This window comes from Apiospora kogelbergensis, assembly GCF_038363985.1.
Source record: "Apiospora kogelbergensis strain CBS 113332 chromosome Unknown utg000010l_segment0_segment0, whole genome shotgun sequence".
NCBI classification, from domain to species: Eukaryota; Fungi; Ascomycota; class Sordariomycetes; order Amphisphaeriales; family Apiosporaceae; genus Apiospora; species Apiospora kogelbergensis.
In genome coordinates, this window is record NW_027117427.1 from 635,596 (window position 1) to 654,961 (window position 19,366).

Consider the following 19,366-nt stretch of genomic DNA (forward strand, 5'->3'; position numbering starts at 1 on the left):
AGAACAAAGAGATAATGCCAACCTTGATGAACGTGAGGGGAGATTGATCTTGTATTGTTATGCGTGGTTAGGCTGCTCTCGGATGATTCACTCAAACAAGGCACCTATACCTTGCACTTTGTACCACCTCTCAAACGATTTCGTGCTCAGTCTGTTTGTCGAGAAATACCTTGGACTTGCACCGCCCTGTCTGCCTCCTTGGCTCTGTGAGCCTACCATATACTTATCCATGCTGGCCTTTTCGGCCCCAATCTTGCTCCTCCCTCCTGACTTGACCCTTCTTTACCCAACGTATACAATCTAATCCGTTAAAAATGCCACTGCCAGTTACAAGCACACAGTTGACGGATCCCAGATAGAATCCACTGTCTCTACACAGCACTGGTGGTGCAGATCCGGGGTAAACTGGTCGAACTCCCTTCTCCCCGCAGAATAGTCCGCCGCCGACCGATCGATATTGTCGATACCAACGCATCCCCGGTGCGGACTACGACCCGCGAGATAGCCACAACGCAGCGGCCCGAGCTAGTTAATCCGTCCCTTCTATCCAACAACCAGCTTGTCCCCCTCCTCTGATGACAACTGGGCTGTCATAAGACTCGAACGTGGCATTTGCCGCATCACAGAGCCTGTATCACGCCTACCCACGGCAGGCGATGTCGACGTCGAGCTCGCCCACACCGACTGATCGCCTGTTTCCTTCTATACCACCTCGCTCCCCAAGCCTTTCCGCACGCAATCGCACCTAAGTCGCCGTGGTTGTATGCTCGACCTCGACCAGAAGCATCCAGACGACCCTGGCGATCCCGCGAGCAATCCAGCAGCTCGCGCGCTTTGATGTGCGCCTCGAGTGGCCAAAGGCGGAGCAGCAGGCCAGGGAGACACATGTTAGGTACCGACACAGTCGTAAAGAGCTCTAAGACACGGCCAGAAGATCAAAACCCTACATAATACGCGTGCTAGTCTTCCAGTAGCTACCTGTTCCCATCTGCCAGGCTATGAACCATTCCTCACTGAGCTGGTATGCCCGAGTGGATGCCAATACCGTATCGCCATCCCGCGCACCTGTAAACCGGCCCATGGCAACTGCTTCAACCCCTGCGTATACAACAACCAAAGAAGTTCGCCGAAACCACCATGGCACTTTGCACCCAACTCTTCCAAAGCAGTACACGGTGGCTCCCAGGGAACGACAATAAGAAAGTAGCCGTCCCAGAGGTGTGTACTTTGGTGTACTCAGGTCTCGAATGCTACCACACGTCCGCAACCGTGTGCCGCTACTGCAAGAACGAGCAATAGGAGCACGACCCGCTGCTTTGGACCATGCAGACGGTCGATAGAACCATACACGGCTTATATATTTATGGCCTATCGCTCAATGGTATTACCATTCGCCGTCTCTCCTCTAGGTCCGCCCCACCGAAGCAGACAGATCCCGCTCCGATCATATTTCGCTGCCATAAAGCCACACTCCGCCCAGCGTAAGTCCTGCCGCTGGACAACGACCCCGCCGCCTTTTGACTCCATATCGACCGGTAAATATGTCGAATGCGCCAATTCTCCAGCTGTTACAATGGGGAAAGAGTCAGCCGCCCATTCAGTTCGCGGTGGCTTTCTCCGTTGTGCTTGGAGGAGCACAGATCGCATCACAAACCTTCCTCCCCCTCGTCCTAAAGAACTTACACCCTACGCGCCAGACCTTAATAACCCTGACCATACAGTCCATTCTTAACGAATTGTCCGATTTGGCTTGGAGCTATTGCGAGGCTAAGGTAGAAGTTTTGATTCACCACCGACTTCGCGGCGTGCCGCTAGACCTCCTCCAGGGAGAGTCCCTTCAGAAGAGTGCCAACGTCGGCACCTTCTTTCGAATCCTTGTCAAGTGCACTCTGACCGCCGCTGCGGTGTTCCAGGCATTGGGTTCCGTCCTTGGCCTCACTGGGTTTCTGCTTGCCGTGATTTGCGCTTCGCTTCTCAATAGAGTCCAGGAGAGCGCGACAAGGGACAGCATCAATGATCGCGGGGCTATGCGGGCTTCCTAGTAAGATTGTCTGTCTTGACCGTGTTGACGTTCTCTACTGATCTACTCGCAGCGGCAGGACAAAGGCGACGAAGGAGAGGATAGGGCGGCAGAGGACAGGAAGATGCTGGCGGCCGCCAGGGCGGCGGCAGCGGTGCCGTACGCCGTTACGAAATGAGAAGAAGACAGGAACGAAGAGGCCCTTAGATGTGGCGGCGAAATATATACGGTCAAATCGTCGTCTGGGCTTGGTTGTGGCGGCTCGGAACGTGCTTTGGTGCGCCGCGGTGTTTGTCGGGTTCTACTTATCGGTGGACTCTATCCCGATCTCCGTGGCTGCGGTCCTTGTTAAAGAGACCGTAACTATTAATACGTTGATGACCAAACTTGTCGGATGTTGGGAATACGCGAGGACTTTGGTGCAGCTCTGTATGACGCCAGCTCGAAATCCGGACATGGAGCCAGGAGAGCGTACCCAGTTAGTCCCTTGATAAGGATATCAGGAACTTCTCTTTCCCTGCCTCACGTGTTGGCTCGATTCGCGTTAGGTTGAAAACTAAATCATTTGAACCGTGCGATCCCCAAGCAGATGACGGATCCGAAGCTGTATCTGCAGATAACTAACTCTGTATCCTAAAACCTGTACTCCCATTGTATCGGCTATCGATGGGGGTTGTAGAGAGTGCAGGCCAGAGCCAGGACTGACTAACGAAGCGAGCCGCTTGGCGCAACTCCGATGATCGAAACCAGCGATCCGAGATAGGCCATGGAGTCCCAGCCTGCTCTTTTCTTCCATTATGTCGACATCCAGGATCCAGTTTCAGAGCCAGGGTACGCAGTGAAGTCGCATGGTACACACCTCTCCATCTCTGCGTCTCCCACCTTCCCTAGTACACCGCCCCCGTCACTCACGCTACGTTCTTTTAGGGGTCTCGATCACCCTCCAACCAAAACAACCGCCCGCAAGAAGTTGCTGCCCTTTGTTCACCCTGGATATTTCACCTATTTACTATTTGATCTATCGACGCAGGAACCTCAGCTTGTTTCGTTTTGGCTAGTCAGGCTCTTGACATGGGTGGTCCTGTGTCTCCCATCCTAATGGCCAATGTTTCACTACGCACGGATATATATAAGCTCCCCAGACACATAGTCTCTTGTCATTGTATCTCGATTGCAATTCTGGATATTAAAGACTCTTGATACCTTTGCACTTCTGCCAACCCAAGTTATGCCACTTCCCCAAGGTCGAAGTTGAGAGAAGAATAGATGAGTCAGTAATAATGTGGCGTTGGGTAGGTAGTATTGGTTGTATCGGCCATCGTTGGGAGTCTTCCGTACTTCGTCATCTGGATCTGCAGCCACTCTCTGCCTTCCTCCTCCAGGTCAAAGCGTATAATCGCAACTAGGATATCCTCCATGTCGTTGTAGGATAGCTGATCATGTCTCGGACTACAATCGCTATGTTGTACCCAAAGCTTCTGTGATTTCATCCAATCCAACAGGCCGGGTTTAAGTACTGAGAGTGGCACCTCTTCCATGGCACCGTGTTTCCCAGAATATATCCAGAGCCAGTCCTTTCTGGCATTGGGGTGCCATTGCACCAATTTCAATCCAAGCTGCGCCAGTTCTTCCGGGTTGAAATCGTTACTGCAGCAAGAAGGGGTGGGTTGGTTGGTGCTTGAGTTGTTCATTTTCGATGGCTTGGATGAGGTTTGATAGCTGGGGGGACTTGAAAGTGATCAATGCAGGTGATGAAGATGTGGATTGCCAAATCTTCTTATTACGGCTGAACATCAATTATATACATGCCTTTTGTTGTGCCCTGATCGCGGGGAGCCGTAACTTCGCCGGTCTGGCGGGTGTAATATATGCAGATTTCCGTCAAAAGGAAAGTGAGGACTAGATTCATATGTGACCCTCACTCCACTGGTACTACTTCCCTGCCTGATGCATGGCGCCCGTCAAGGACGTGATACGGGTCCCTTTATGTCACAGGACGATGATGCCAAGAGATTATAAAGTAACCTCGGATTTTGTGATTAGATCTTGATCCGATTGGTGAACCCTGCAAATCACGAATAATACTGTGAGCGGATGTTACTATTGGCTGACTGCCCCGCATAGCTCTTTATGCAGAAGTCTAGAAGGCGTGTTCACATCCACTAAAGCGTAATGGTGGTATCCGGGGTTGGGGGGTTGGACACTTGGTATAGGATTGGGCCTGCTTGTGGTGGTCTGCATGCAAGTTTCACTTGGCTTGTTAGCAAGGCTTTATTTTGGCCGGCAGCAACTGCATAGTGACAGCTCATGGTCCGGGACGAATTCCTACTGGCGCATCTCGGGCATCCCCATGAGAGCCTTTTTTCAGTCGCGGGTGAGACTATCCGGCGTCACATATACATGCCCGTGGTACAAACCGGATAACATGGTCTAGCCCACATCTCGCACTTGCATTCCACTGCAGAAGCTGGTCAGAAGTGGTAAAGCAGCAGCAAACGATTGTACCTTGTCAACACGTTGCGCGCAGAAGCCAAGAATCCGGACTCGACACCGTCCTTTCGCAAATCCCGGTATCAGGCTGCAGGAATCTCATCCACTACTTACTCCCCTACGAATGACACTACGTTTTTCTGTTCCAGGATTGGCATCGTGGCCTCATCTATTTATAAGAGTCCCCTTTCCGCCTAACTTGCCACCAAACCTATTACTGTGTCCGTGGCAGTAACCCAGGGGCAGCTCAGCCTGTCCGATCGGGACACACTAGCAAAATTGTCACCGACAACCTCAGCTTTCTGCCACTATGGCCAGCAGCGTGAACATCGATCCTGGGTATGTTGCATCTACATAACCCGCAGCGCCATGCCAGCATAAACCAACGTATGCTAATGTCCAGTAGCATTTTAGCCTTGTCTACCAGTCATTACGACCAGAACGACCGCTGTTATGGGGAATACTGCCGCAGCGAATATCTTCTACCGGTGGACGATGTGAGTAGTTCTCCACCCTGAAGCATCGAGGCGCATCTGTAAACTAATTGCCTATAGATTGAACAAGATAGACTTGATATTACGCACAAATTCATTACCGTTGCCCGTGAAGATAGCGGATCAGATCAAGGGAATAAACGCTCGCAAAATGGTCTTCACGCACGGCCCCTGCCGTGCAATGGTCCGCCGAGGATCCTCGATCTCGGTTGTGGCACGGGTATCTGGTGTAATGATATGGCTGAGTACGGGCATATCCTCCCCCATGGCCAACCGCAGTGTACGGCTAGCTAATGATGCCTAGAAAATACCCTAATGCAAACGTCATTGGATGTGACTTGAACATGATGATGGTACCTGCTAGGTATGGCTCCTGGACATGTCTTCCAGAGCCCTTCTAACATGACTTCAGTATCCTACCGAATACGTATTTTTTCCCGCTGGATATTAGAGACCCTACGTGGGGACTTGATCCGAACTCAATGGATCTCATTCACATGCGACTGCTCGGAGGTTGCATTACTGACTGGCGCGCCGTATACCAGAACGCTTTCAAGTCAGTTACAGCCCTGTATGCCAACTAGAAAAGAGCACTGATGATCCATTCAAGCCATCTGAAGCCAGGGACCGGGCTTTTCGAGCATATCGAGATTGACTACCGTCATTTCAGCCACAACAGCACCTTGCCCGAGAACTCGAACGTTCATTATTGGATGAAGGAAGTGTACGGAGCTTTCGAACGGGCGGGAAAACCTTTGTTTCCCCATGACGATCCTACCACTGTGCTCAAGCAACTTGGATTTGTGAACATTGTGCACGAGGACCAAGAGATCCCGTATCATCCGTGGCCAGAGGATGAGCACCTGAAGGAAATTGCACGGTGGTTCAACCTTAGTATGCAATCAGCCATCCCCGCCATGTCATTAGAAGCATGAAGTCTCAACGACATATATGTGGTACGGAAGAAGAAAGAGAGACAGTATACGATTGGTACAAGCAAGAACGAGAGACACGAGTATTGGTCATTACGAGCCTTGTCAGATATCACATCAAGGTAGTGAATGTTCCAAGTGCTCATTTCAACCTCGCCGGCTCTTCATGCTAACTATATAATCATTAAAGCCTCTACTCAACCAGCTCCCCTCCCGTTCCTTCCCAAAGCACAGTCTCTCGTCAACGTCAGAGTCAAAATGTCTCGAAGTCACCACCACAGCAGCAGTGGCAGCAGGAAGTCCAGGCCAACCCACGTACGTGACAAATCATTCATGGTTCTCGCTGCTTCTTGTCTCCGCCCTTTCCATATAATGACAGCGTGGACGAAGCACAACCTGCATGCGATCTCCCTCTTTCAACTCACTCTACAAGCCCCACAGCATGCAAAGTGCTGTTTCCCTGCGTAACAGCTCCATTCATCGACTAACATCTACTCCTTGAATTTTCCCCTATGCCAAAGTCCTTGATGCAACAACACATAGAGTCCCTCGAGACGCACCGCGTCAACACGCTGACGGAGCTATGCCGGATCGAGCGGGTGGCGGCCGCGTGCGAGAACGAGGAGGACTCACGCGCCTTCCAGGCGCCCATGACGCAGGCCTGGACCTACTACGTGACGACGAACAACCAGTTCCTGACGGAGCTCCGGGGCCTCAGCCCCAACTACCCCTTCTGCGCCGAGCTCGTCAGCGAAGCCCGCCGCCGCGTCCTCGCTGACCCGGAGAGCAACCGGAGCTGGAACTTGGCTTGGTTGTGTCTGACCAAGATGAAGGAGGAGTAGGTCTTCTTCCCCTTCTTCTTGTTTGGGATGTACTCTCTCTCTCAGAGACACGCATACATATATTCCTAGTTACTATCTTTCTATGTATATGTATAGGATACCAATTACTAACCTACGTGAATCTACACAGTGACCTGATCCGGTTTTACGCGTCGTCCGAAGCTTGGCGCAAGGAGATGTGGCAGGATCGCTCGCCCTCGGAGGAGGAGGCCGACCAGCTCGCGCAGTGCTTTGAGTACGAGTGGACGCAAGCGGTCGACACCATGCTCCGGCACTGGCCCAACACTCCTACTTGGTACTAGGGAACAACCAGAAGTTGTTGTTGTTTACTGTTCAATTTGTTTTCATATATTTGCTAGGGAGCATAGAAGACGGGGCTTTTCCGCTCTAGACTTCTTTTTTCTCTTTCCTTGTCGTTTCTCTCGGTTATATATTATATTGCCGGAGTCGGCCGTGACGGAAGCCGCGAGGGAAGTAATGGCAAGCGAGAAGTGAGCCATGCCTTGTATGGAGAGGATAAACGGCAGAGATATGCATGACCACTGCAGCACTTGGAGATCTTGACAAGCTAGCAGTGCTAGCCTAGTACGGAGACGCTCTACATAGTATGGGGAGAAACCTTAGGACCTGCCGTAGAATTGTTGGTAGAAGACCGAAAATGAAAGTTTACTACTGGATTGAAGGATTGTTGCGATTGTGACCATTGCATGGAAACTATTCGGCTCACGTGCCAAAAGAGCATGAATATTGGACAAGTGGAAGAAGCGGGTTAAGGGGGTGGCTGGTGTCAGCCACTGGAGACGGTGGCTGTGCTACGTGGGCGGGCTTCTAGTTCAATTGCAGTCCGTGCTCGAAACAGCAACAAATGCCATGATCAACTTCTTACCCGACATAACGACGTAATTCAGTAGGCACAAAAAAGGCGATCCCTCGTATCGCGCTGGCAACGCGCCGCATAACGTACGCCGACGACCGACGACCGACGACCGACGACCGACAACATGAGTCGAAATCCGACACAGCATGGCGGCGAGCACAACATGAGCGGGGACAAGCTCGCGACTTGAGCAAGGCAGCATGACGACAATTAAGAGACGATAGCATAGCGACCACCGTTGTTATTCACTCTTTCGAATGACCAACGAACTCGAAGCACGCCGGCACATAGTGCCTTCTTGAAGCCAACGAGGCTACCCAGTCCCCACGAGACCAGCGTGATAGACATTGCCACGACCGACCTGCATGCATCGCATAATAGACGCATCCCGCCGACGATTTCCCACCCGACTTCCGAGCACCACTACGTGATTCATAGAGACCCGAGTCAACGAGACAACAAAAGGCCAGCGCATTGGCAGAGGAGTGGAGCACCAGCGGTCGGCACACAATGCCAGGAGGCAACACGGTTCCGCGCCAAGGGGTCATTATGTTTGCGAATGGCCCAATTCGCCCCAACACTCCCTGTCTCAAGCCTTATACCTGATCGAAAAAGGTGTCGCCCAAGGGATTGGCGTCGGCCACGGAGACGAATCGCTCAAACAGGGCTTTCACCTGCGACAACCAGCCCGTGACCCTCTGCGTTTGCTGCAGGAACCTGTACTCGATGTCAGTTGACGATCTGCGCCGGACTGAACACTCGGTGACTTACAGCTGTTCGACTTTCTGTGTGCTGTTCGGGCACCTGTGGTCAGACGTATACCTCGTTGCGACGGCGGTGGAGACCTACAAAGTCGTGAATCTGGCGAGATGTGGGCGTGCGTTAGTAGGAGAGCTATGCCGTACGAGGGCGAGGGTAGACTTACTTCTCGTTGTGATGGGCCAGCTCGGACTGAACGGCGTTGAACTTTTCCAGCAGCTCATTCACCTTGTGCAGCAGTTCTTGGGTGTCGCCCGACGTTCTTCCTTTTCAGTACAACGCGCGGACTGGATGTGGAGGGACCTACGGTGACGGGGAGCTGAAAGGGCCTGGGTCGAGGTCTTGTTGGCCGTCAAAGAAGTTGGGAACGTCTGGAAAGGACAGTGGTTGTTGGTTTGGAGGCTCGAGCTGCGTTGCAGAAGGAGCGACGGTCTTGGGCGCAGACGTAGTTGCGGGTGCAGTCGCAGGCGCAGTGGCGGCGTGGCCTGCTGATGGCCGGCCCCGTTGCTGGCGCGGACGCTGCGCACCGTATCGCTGCGAAGGGAGCATACCGGCGTGGATGGAAGCGATAGGCGGACGGAGGAAGTTACCGGTGGATGAGAGCAAGGCGACTAAAGATAATGGAATCTGCAACTCACTGACGTAGCCTCGATCCCATAACTGGTATTTATGTGGCCAAATTCGTGCGGTGCTGTAATGAAGCAGCAAACATAGATGCTAGCCCAGCACAATTTGAACGGAATTGGGATTTTCAGTTGGAAGTACTGATTCATAACTTACACTTATGGACAGAGGCGAAGTTCTGGATGAAGCACGACTTGTTGAGCATAGCCATGCGTGGGAGAGCCGAGTTGGCAGCATCCAACACAGAGCAGACGTGGAGCAGAGGGCCGAAGTGAGCCTGTACCGAAAGCCGCCAGCAGTAAAGGATCTTTGGCCTACTCGTGAGCAAGCGGCTCATCTGCAGCTGCCGTCAGTTCCGGACTCTACGTGTGGGACGTAGCACCGTGTTCTGGCGTGGATTCTGACTCAGAGTCATTCCATCCTATGGTCCTGCACTCGAGAACCAGATCAGCAGAACGAGGTCGACCGGGGCTGGGATCCGGTTCTGGGTTAGCACTGCTTCCCACACCTGAACGGCTCCAGCAGCGCTTCCGCCCTCGCGCGTGAACAGCCCTTTCGGTGCTGCTTCTGGGCCGCCCATTTAGACGCTGGACGGTTTCGGCGCGCCACTGACTGCCCCGTTCCTGAGCCAGTCTAGGTGCCTGCAGGATTGCATGGGCGACATTGTGACCAAGGGCCGGGAACAGCGCGTGAGGTGTTCAAGACCTCGAAGGAGAGACGAAGCAGCAAGGCCGTGCATGCTCGTGGGCCAGTTCCGGGTGCGTCCAGTTTGATGAACTCCGTCCAGGTGAACGTCCATTCTGGCGGACTCCATTCTGGCGGACTTCATTCTGGCGTACGCCCATCTTGGCGTACGTCCATTCTGATGTCGCCAATTCCGGTGTTGCCAATACAACTTTTTAGCCTGCTCAACACCAACCACAGTCATTTCGACCCCAGATGCGCGCAGGTACATATTGCACTGGCGAATGAGCATGAGCGGTTTTGGCGGCGGCATGTCCAAGTACGTGTTGCCAAACCACATGGATCTATGCAGTCAATGCTACACTACGAGAGCGAGTGGCCGCATAGGCGCAGGACCAAGGCGCAGGATTAGGAAAGCTACGGGCGGCGGCGACGATTTGCCATTCAAGAAGCACGAAGGAGAGGGCGCGGAGTGCTATGTATGTACGTACGTATCCGCCAATGTAGTATATTCATCTATCCTAGTCGCGTCTCTGCATTGGCTCTGCTCACGGGGTCGGGACTGCCCGATCCGCGCCAACAGGTTCGTAGCCAGCACCACGTACAGGCGCAGAGGCCGGCTTCGCTGGCCGCACTGCCACTAGCAGATGCAGGGAAAAACCTCGGTACATGAGATGCTCGAATGTAGGAGGAAAACCCGGGTGGCAAAGGCGGGCAGGAGATGACTCGAACTGCGGACGCCAGAGCCAGGCCCGATACCCCTCCGCAGGAGATGACTCGACCGCAGGAGGGAGACCGAGCAAAAAGACCATCAACCAGCCCGACAGGAGTCAGTTCAAGCTTCTGGACAACACAAGCGGGAGTCAGTTCAAGCTCTTGGACAACACAAGCGGGAGTCAGTTCAAGCCCCTGATCGACACGAGCGGGAGTCAGTTCAAGCTCTCGGACAACACAAGCGGGAGTCAGTTCAAGCTCCTGATCGACACGAGCGGGAGTCAGTTCAAGCTCTTGGACAACACAAGCGGGAGTCAGACAAGCTGCAAGCAGGAGTCTGTTCAAGCCGCAAGGCGCCAAGAGGAGTCTGTTCAAGCCGCAAGGCCTCCAGGAGGAGTCTGTTCAAGCCGCAGGGCGCCGAGAGGAGTCTGTTCAAGCCGCAAGGCCTCCAGGGGGAGTCTGTTCAAGCCGCAGGGCGCCGAGAGGAGTCTGTTCAAGCCGCAAGGCCTCCAGGAGGAGTCTGTTCAAGCCGCAGGGCGCCAAGAGGAGTCTGTTCAAGCTGCAAGGGTGGCCGGCGCTCCGGGCGGAGGCGCGAAGAAGGAAGAGAAAACTACTGGCAATGGTGGGAGGCAGGTCACCCTTATATAGTCGCAACGCGCCGCCAAGACCCACGGGTCGGTGGCCCCTGTCCGTCACGAGTTACTATCCATGGGCTGGCTTTGGACCGGTTCTGGTGCTGCTTGTCGGGGGGTCGGCTGGTCTAGGGAGGCCCAGCCCCTATGCGGCACAAACGGTGCCCTCTTGATTATCCGGGTGGTCAGGTTCGACCGTTTCAGTGCGGGCGGCCGTTGGGACTCTTTCTTGCCTCTACTTGACCGCATTTGGGCGTGGGTAGCCAAAGCTGCCCTTTCGCCTGCTTCCGGTCCAGGATCTATTCCTGCATCTATGCCTCCTCTTTGCCTTCCTGGGCCATGTTTGTCCCTCCTCTCTTTCCTCCTTCACACCTTTCCTTCCCTTCACTTTCTCCCTTGCTTCGCTCTCGCTCCCTTTCTCGCTCCCGCCCGCCTCTCACCCCCTCTCGCCCATTCCCTCGCCCTCTCGTTCCCCGTCTGTCTCGTTCCCTCGTCTCTCTCGTTCCCTCGTCTCTCTCGTTCCCTCGTTCTCTCGCTCCCTCGCTCCCTCGCCCTCTCGCGTTCCCCTGTTTGTCTCGTTCTCCGTCTGTCTCGTTCTCCGTCTGTCTCGTTCTCCGTCTGTCTCGTTCTCCGTCTGTCTCGTTCTCCGTCTGTCTCGTTCTCCGTCTGTCTCGTTCTCCGTCTGTCTCGTGCCCTCGCCCTCTCTCGCCCTCTCTCGCCCTCTCTCGCCCTCTCTCTCATCTCCTCCCCCTTCTCCTCGTTCCGCCTCTCTCTTCCTCTCCCTCCTTCTTTACTTCTCATCCATCTCCTCTTGCCGCCACTACGCTACCTACTTTACGCCTATTGCCTGATACCCCTCAGTCTCATATTCCATCAATAGGCTACTCCATCTGTTGCATTACCAGTCAACAAGACATGCCCTCCGTCGCACGATGCGCTCAACAACGACTGTGTGATTCCAACTCCCCAACAGTGTCCGTCCGCAATCCCTACAACCTCCTCAAGGCGCGACGGCCCCATTTCTCAGCCACAACGGAACGGCCGTCACATAGTAAACGTACCTAGGCCGTCGATAGCATTGCCAGGAAGCACCCTATCGGCGCGTTTGGACCTCATAGCCGCATGCAGTGGGGAGTACCTATAATACATTCTACGCGGAGGATTGGATCTGAGGCCGCAAGGCCACAGCCACCACCATGGTCCGGCTGTTCGCATACCAGGGCGAGTGACCCAATGTCTAAGCAGCAATGCAGGAGATTTTGCCAGCTACGCAGGAGTTCGCATTTTACTCTGCTATCCCTCTACTAGCGCCCTTCGAAGATGTCGCATGGCGTCCTACCCATTTCGCTCGGCTGTTCTGGCATAGTTGCGGCAAGTAGACAAATGGCTGGCTGAACGGACTGGGGGGAGACTGGCTCTGATGTTGGCTCGTTCTGATTCCTAACCAATGCACCTTGACGGCCGATTTCATGCGATTCGTTTCCTAGAGTATCCAAGCGCCTGCATTGATTGACTAGTGGCGATGGGTACAATGGGGCTTCTGTATGCTCCATTTACCCCGGCCATGGCTCGCTAGTGAGACTTGTCGCGACCCATAAGATAGCCCTGTCGGCAAGACCAGTCGCTCCACACCCCAATGGGTCGATCAGAGCAGAAGCCGGCCCGAGTAGTCCAATTAACTCTAATGCGACTTCCATTCTCTTGCCTCCAACATTGTGACGAAAAACAACAATGACAGCCCGGATGATGAGCAATCGAGCACGGGGCGGTGACGCCCAAAGTCGCTTCGTTGGTTTTCTCTTCCTGTGCAGTGCCATACCCCGCAGCAGCGACGACTGACCGTCACCGGATGCAGACATGACCGTGAAGGCCGCTGATTGGGTTCCGGCCACATGGACCGCAATTTCGCGTCCAGCAGAATGCCACTATTGTTCCGGCTAGGCTCGGCGTGGCAGCATTCCAGCTTACGCTTGGCGCAATGAACCATGCCGCCTCTGCTGTTGCCTCTGCTGTTGGTTGGTTGCCTACGGTCGGGAGAGAACAAGACTCGGCACGAGTCATGCAAAGGAGGCAACCGGAATGCCGCCAGGTTTCTCTGGCCTACCAACGCTTGCTTACCGATATGGCCTAATAATTCACCGGCAGTACTACGGTATGACGGCCCTGGCTGGCACAGCTAGGTGGGCGTGCCAGACCCAGCATCAGCGTCTGCAGGCTTTCTTCTAGCTCAGCCAATCTCGGGCACTCGGAACCGACAAGTGGGGACACAGATACACCGTACACAAGATGCAGTAAAAAAGGCCACGAACTCGGCCAACAAACAGGCTAGGCCCGTCAATTTGAATGTGCATGATATCTATCCTGAACCCAATCCCTAAATCACCAGCACACAGCCGTCTCTAGCAAAGCTAAATGGTAACACCGTATGAACCTAGTCCTTGTAGTATACTTTATTGTTACACCTCGTCTGAGTCGTCGTGTGCGCCGCCCGGTGCGATAACTTCCAGGATCATCATCTTCATTTGCGATAGGCAGCCCATGAACCTGCGTGTCTGCTGTTGGACTCTAGATGCCGGTCAGACTCCAGTTTCCCTAGGCCTATGCACCCGTGACTTACAGTTCCTGGTATGTTTTCTTGCTGCCAGATGACCAACGTCAGACCCGTTCACCAATATCACCATGTCCAGAATACTTACAAGCGTTCTATCCTAGTTAGCTGTCAGTCGTTGTCGCTGCTACTTAAAGCCGTGAGTCTAGGTTCACTTACTCTCCAGTATGGCTCCTGAGCTCTGACAGGGACTTATTTAACTTTTGGTTCAATATGTCGAGTTTGTATTCCAGCTCCTTCAGCTGGTCCGCCGTTCTGGACCGATGTTAATGTCCTCGATTGGCTCAAAATGGGGCACGGAGAGCTCACGCTGACGGAGAACTCGATTGGAGTAGGCCTTGGTTTGTGTGGAAACCCGCATGTGGTGGAACATGAGTTGGAGGGAAGGCGTGATCTGGCGTAGTGGCATGTACCGCGGCTCCCCAGAGTGGCAGTAGCTCACGCTGATCCGACATTTCGTACGGAGAAGAAAACATGTCGCTGCCTCGAATGGAATCGATGTGCGGATTTGAAATGATCGGGAGTATTGGTGGTTTGAGGATTGCGTAGAGTCAATGATCGTACGTAGCAGTTCGCTGAACCCCTATGTGGGCTTTTATACCTATAAATAATGTGACAACAAGTGCATAGAAGGGGGCCGACTTGTACACTACCTATGTTGCACGTCACTCGATCTTCTTGCGAGTACTCTGAGCGAGCTGTAGCTAGGCACAAGTCGCAGAGTAACTGCTAGACTACATACCACCTCTGCGGCCGTTCCCCAAATCGAGCAAACCCATGCTCCTAGGACGTGATTGCTCTACCGATTCGGCATGCCGAGCATGCTTGAACTCATTCCAGCGACATAATTTTGAGTAGTGGTTTTGTTGTTTGTTTGGTTGTTTTATAATTTCACGTCTGGAGGGCTGCGCTTGTCAGCTGTCACTCCGAGCCTCCTGGGGGCATGAGGACGTGCCGGGCTAATCTAACCATTCTATCTCTAAGTACAGAACAATGGAGGATTATCCGGCAGAATCACCATTTTTATGGCAGCTTTCTCCTGAGTAGCGATCCTGCGTGATGGCTGGCGGCCAAAGGCCAGGTGGAAGGTTAGGGTTCAACGTTCGGGTCAAGGGACAAGTTATAACGAGACGCCAAGTGCAGACCCATCTGAGCGGGCTACCAATCGCAATACCCCGCCCTTCTCCATCGATCGGTGAGATTCTCTGCAGAGAAACGCCTATCTTCAAGCAGGCTTGCCCTGCAGAATATCTACAACGTAGACGACTTGCGGCGCAGGAGTGAAGTCCATCTAACTACCCCATCATAGCTCGTTCCGTATCGTTGCCTTCGCCAACTACCTCTTGCGGTCCAAGCAACCGGCTAGGCATTGGATTGGCCTACAACTGTTGCACGACGTCTTCCCGGACCACCTTGCCCGCTGCTGACCTTCCCTGCCGCATGAAATTATGTTCACCTGATCGGATCCTCGCACCCAATGTGGGAGCATTCAATGTGGGATCGTTCATGCGCATTCCCAAGGGTTCCAATAAACGCCAAGGATGCGGAGAGCTTCCCCGCTCATAGTCCAGGTATGTGACTGGCACGCCCTGGTGACGCATGCAAGGCGGATCCAGCATCCAAGGGACAACCAAGCAACAAGGTCTGGCCCTTAGAACACCAGTGCAAGCGAATGCAGACCAAGAGGACTACACCTCTCGATCTCAGAAGCGCCGAATCACGAGCAAAGACACTGGTAAGTAGGCAAAATATCCAATTGAACTTCTGCAACGCGCCTACGTCACGAAAAGTCCCGACGCACCGCGTCTCGTCAGCACTCCTAGAGCACATCTGCCGTATTGGGAAAGCACACTGGTAAAGCACCCTGGGCAAGACCGGAGATGAGCCCGCTATGAAGGCCCGACATCACCAGCGACCTACTGATTGTTGTACATCTTGTCCTTGATTTCGCGAACCATCTTCCCAAAATCTTCCCCAAATAAGCGCAATCTCTGCTAGCGCAGCATAAGTGCTGACACACAATTGGAAATCACACCACATTCGGTAGGAAGAGGGGCAACCCAACCCCCGAACACGCCTTCGTTCGGACCGAGCAGGAGTTGGATCGCCGCTCACCCTTGACCAGCATTTCGCCATAGCCATCCTCGTCAAGCCGCCCAGCGAGCGCTGGCAATCGGCCCGAGGTTCCGTGCCTCCCGATGAGAAATTGGAACGTGCAGACCTGTGCGAAACCGGCTTGGAAGAATTGCGACAGACATGCCCACCATGGACTGACCCTCACATCGTCCACGCACCTGCCAATTGTCACACTGAACTGTCGTCGATGTAGTCCTTTCGATGTAACCTCAGCTCCATGAACCGTGTCACAATCATCAGCCGTCGGATGGACTGGATTGGCCAAGCCGCTGCATCTCGTCTCGGTGATGCATGTTGTTACTGCTCGATTGTCGGTGATTGTCGGTTGCTCGGCGTTCCGAAGGGAGGAATGTGTCCCGACAGATTGGGTCACCAAAGAAAGGGACGCAAAGGGGGCAAGTGGTCTTTATAACAGCAGGAAAGGTCCAACAAAATGGGCGGAGCATGGCGCTAATTCGAGGTCAGCTGGTCCCAAGCCCCACCCGACGGGCCAATGGGTGGTCGGCCTGTGCCCGCCAGCAGTCGAGCTGAGTAGGTCGTTTAGGTCGTAGCTGCTTTGGGATCGTGCCAGTGCGCGGACCGCCTTTTGATTGTCATGTCACCCAATAGACATTGGATTTTGCCAATGATGCGCCTGGATGACATGTCGACTTTTCCCCTGCTTTCGTGTTTACCATAATCAAGTTGATTGATTGACTGCCACTGTCAGAGGGCCGTCACACTTGAAGTCGTCCGGAGCGGTCCACCTGAATCTAATGACCTTAGCGGAGGTCAGACTTGGGAGACGACAGCTGTCTCTGTAGCCTGTAGTCTCTGTAGTCTCTGTAGTCTCTGTAGTCTCTGTAGTCTCTGTAGTCTCTGTAGTCTCTGTAGCGACCGAGACACCACGAGCAAAAACGCAAGCCGCTTCAAGATGACTGTACCGTGCCCGACCTGTGCTACTCACTGATTCGCACCATCTCAGCGTCGGGGTCGTCTCTACCTGCCATGCCAGGAACAGCGGGCCTTCCTAGAAGTCAGTATCTACCGTGGCAGCTAGAAGCGACCTAGCATATCGGGAAGAGCCTGAGGGTTGAATCCGCATCCGCTTGGCCTGAATCCGCCCACTCGGCCAGAAAAGTTGAACGGGAACCGACAGTCGCATGGATTTGGCAAAGGTCTTTTCCTCTTGCTTGGGCTAGTTCAGTCCTTACGACATACCCAGCGTTCGAGCGCAGCCGAAATGCATCTGGCTGTACTCGTATGTAGTCCCGTAGTAGCTCGGGGTCACTGTACGCCGAATCCCCCGTGCTGCTGTTCTGGTTCGTACTTTCCCGTACCTCTGGGTAAAGCACACTCGTTTTGCATCGTTTCTTGATGATGCTACCGAAAGCTACTTTGATATTCCAGGCTTCGTACCTCGAGGCCCAGTCTCCAGAAGTGACCAGCACAATACAGTACAGTACCCGACCTGCCATTTATGGGTTGATCATATTGCGAAGCTACCGGTTCTCGATTAGGAACTGCTTCTTGGCAGCCGGTCTAACCATGGTGCGTCAAATCCCACGCCGGCGTACCGTAGATGACCTGCCGTATTACAGTACGTACTGAAGAAACGGCTCTCGTAACGTTTGTACTGCTTACCGGCCGCCTTTGGCATGCTGGTTGCCAGCGGACGTCTGAAAACGGACCTGGGCCATAGACAGAGTACCGAATGCTTCCAGTGCTGGGGGCGGTAGAAGTGCGATTCCGCGGTCGCCATGGTGACGCTCGTCAAATTCTTTACTACGGCTTCCTTGAGAGTACATTATGGACGTGTGAGTCGTTCTCACTGTCCGCTTGCGGCGCCATAGCTACTGCCCTACTGCTCATACGACTCACACGAGTGGTGACTCTTGCCGTCTTCTTCGTGGTAGCTTTTGGCTGGCCGGCTAGCACGAATCCTGATCCATGTCTGGACCTCGTCGACGACACGCATTCCACCGCTCCAAATATGTATGTACGCCCTAGTAGCTGCCGAAATGCTTCTGTGGCTCTTTGCTTAGGGTTAGTTTGGTCCTGTTCACGATAGGCAGCTGAAACGCATCTGTTCTCTTAGGTACCTAAATAGTAGCATGTGCTCATTGTACCCGGAAGTCTCAATGCAGCCCTTCTGGTTCGTACTCACCAGTATCATAACTCAGTTATTTGCACCTGTTTCTGATCATGCTACCCAAAGCTACTTCCTGTCCTATTAGCTTCGTACCTCAAAGTACAGTTGCCAAAAAGAGACCGGTGCAGTACTGACGGTGTGACTTATATGCAGTTCATCTTGCGAAGCTCGACTCTCGATCAGGAAATGCTTTCTCGTAGTCGGTTCAAAGTTATCTCTCCTGCTCTGCGTCGTTAAGCGGCGGTAGGGCAGATGTAGACCTCAGGATGCAGAGCTGCTGATGGCGCCGCCGGGCCAAAGGAGCAAAGCCAGCGGACAGCAGGAAACTTAGAGCGAATGGGACCCCAAACAGACGCCGATATAGATGTTCCATTATTGGGCGTGGCGCACTTGCTGGCTCACAAGAGGCACTCTGTGGTCCCTCCAATTCCCACCGAGTAGTATGGGGAGGCTAAAACAACCATTCTGACCCACCCGACCGTAGTCTCCAATTGTACACTTTTCGACGTGGTGTGCCGATTTGAACGGAACGAAAATCATCCAGCAACATACTGTACATACAGTACTGTCTTTCTGCTGCATCAGCTCGAATACTCTCACGGGCTGTTTCCGGTCCTGACTCCTGTTGTTCCCTGCTGGAGGGACGCAGAGTCCGAAGAGTAGCAATGGCGCACTAGTCGCGACTAGCGCGCCAACTCCTCAACTCGTTTTGGATGCTGCTTGTTGGATGTTGGTTCAGGGAAGCCCAGCCACCCAAGCGGCGCAAACGGTGCCTCTTGATTATACGGATGATTAGCCAAATATGCCCTTGTGCCGGCTTCCGGTCTAGGGAATCCTGTGCTTGGGCCATGCCTGCCCCTTCCCTGCTCTCTCTTTCACCTTTTCTCCTGCGGCGTTGGACTCGACTTACGGCCGCTTCACCAACGGGGGTGCGCCATTGCCGGTGCTCTCAAGGGCAGAGGGCCAGTGGCAGATTCTTGCTATCATCGCAGCCACGTGAGCACGATCTCATCGCTAGGCACCAGGGCGGACGATTTGGATGTGTCTGCATCATCACAGCCGCAGCTAGGGCATGGTGGACGACCTAGGCGTAGCTTCTAGATAATAGAATGTGCACAACGGGGTGGAATACGCGTATGTTTTACGGATCATACTATGTGGCCCGACTGTCATCATCACGGAAGCTTTGATTTGCCACGCTCTTCGCTCGCATGATCACTTTCAGGGAACAGAGCACGTAGGGGAAATGAGCAAGCAACACTCCTTTCTTACTCGAATCCAGATACATGCCTGGCACACGTAAATTCTTCAGTCAACCAAGTCTCTCGCCTCCAATTCTCTCCTGGAATGGAAGCGTGCTTAATTCGCTGCTGGCCAGTAGCCTCATCTCCCACATTCCCACAACTCGTCCATAGCCATGGCT

General features: G+C 53.6%; 2 protein-coding genes across 2 annotated transcripts; both read left to right on the top strand.

Annotated features, from left to right (window-relative positions):
* Positions 1-4,808: 4,808 nt before the first annotated feature.
* On the top strand, positions 4,809-5,939 carry PG998_014304 (LaeA-like protein; the record flags this gene model as incomplete). Its single annotated transcript, XM_066881120.1, has 6 exons — positions 4,809-4,849; positions 4,917-5,007; positions 5,065-5,249; positions 5,309-5,368; positions 5,417-5,560; positions 5,615-5,939. Coding segments are annotated over 6 exons (846 nt in total), but the record flags the coding sequence as incomplete, so codon positions are not given.
* A 509-nt stretch (positions 5,940-6,448) lies between these two features.
* On the top strand, positions 6,449-7,080 carry PG998_014305 (uncharacterized protein; the record flags this gene model as incomplete). Its single annotated transcript, XM_066881121.1, has 2 exons — positions 6,449-6,774; positions 6,909-7,080. 2 exons carry the CDS (start codon positions 6,449-6,451, stop codon positions 7,078-7,080), a joined length of 498 nt encoding a protein of 165 aa, XP_066723973.1.
* Between the last annotated feature and the right edge of the window lie 12,286 nt (positions 7,081-19,366).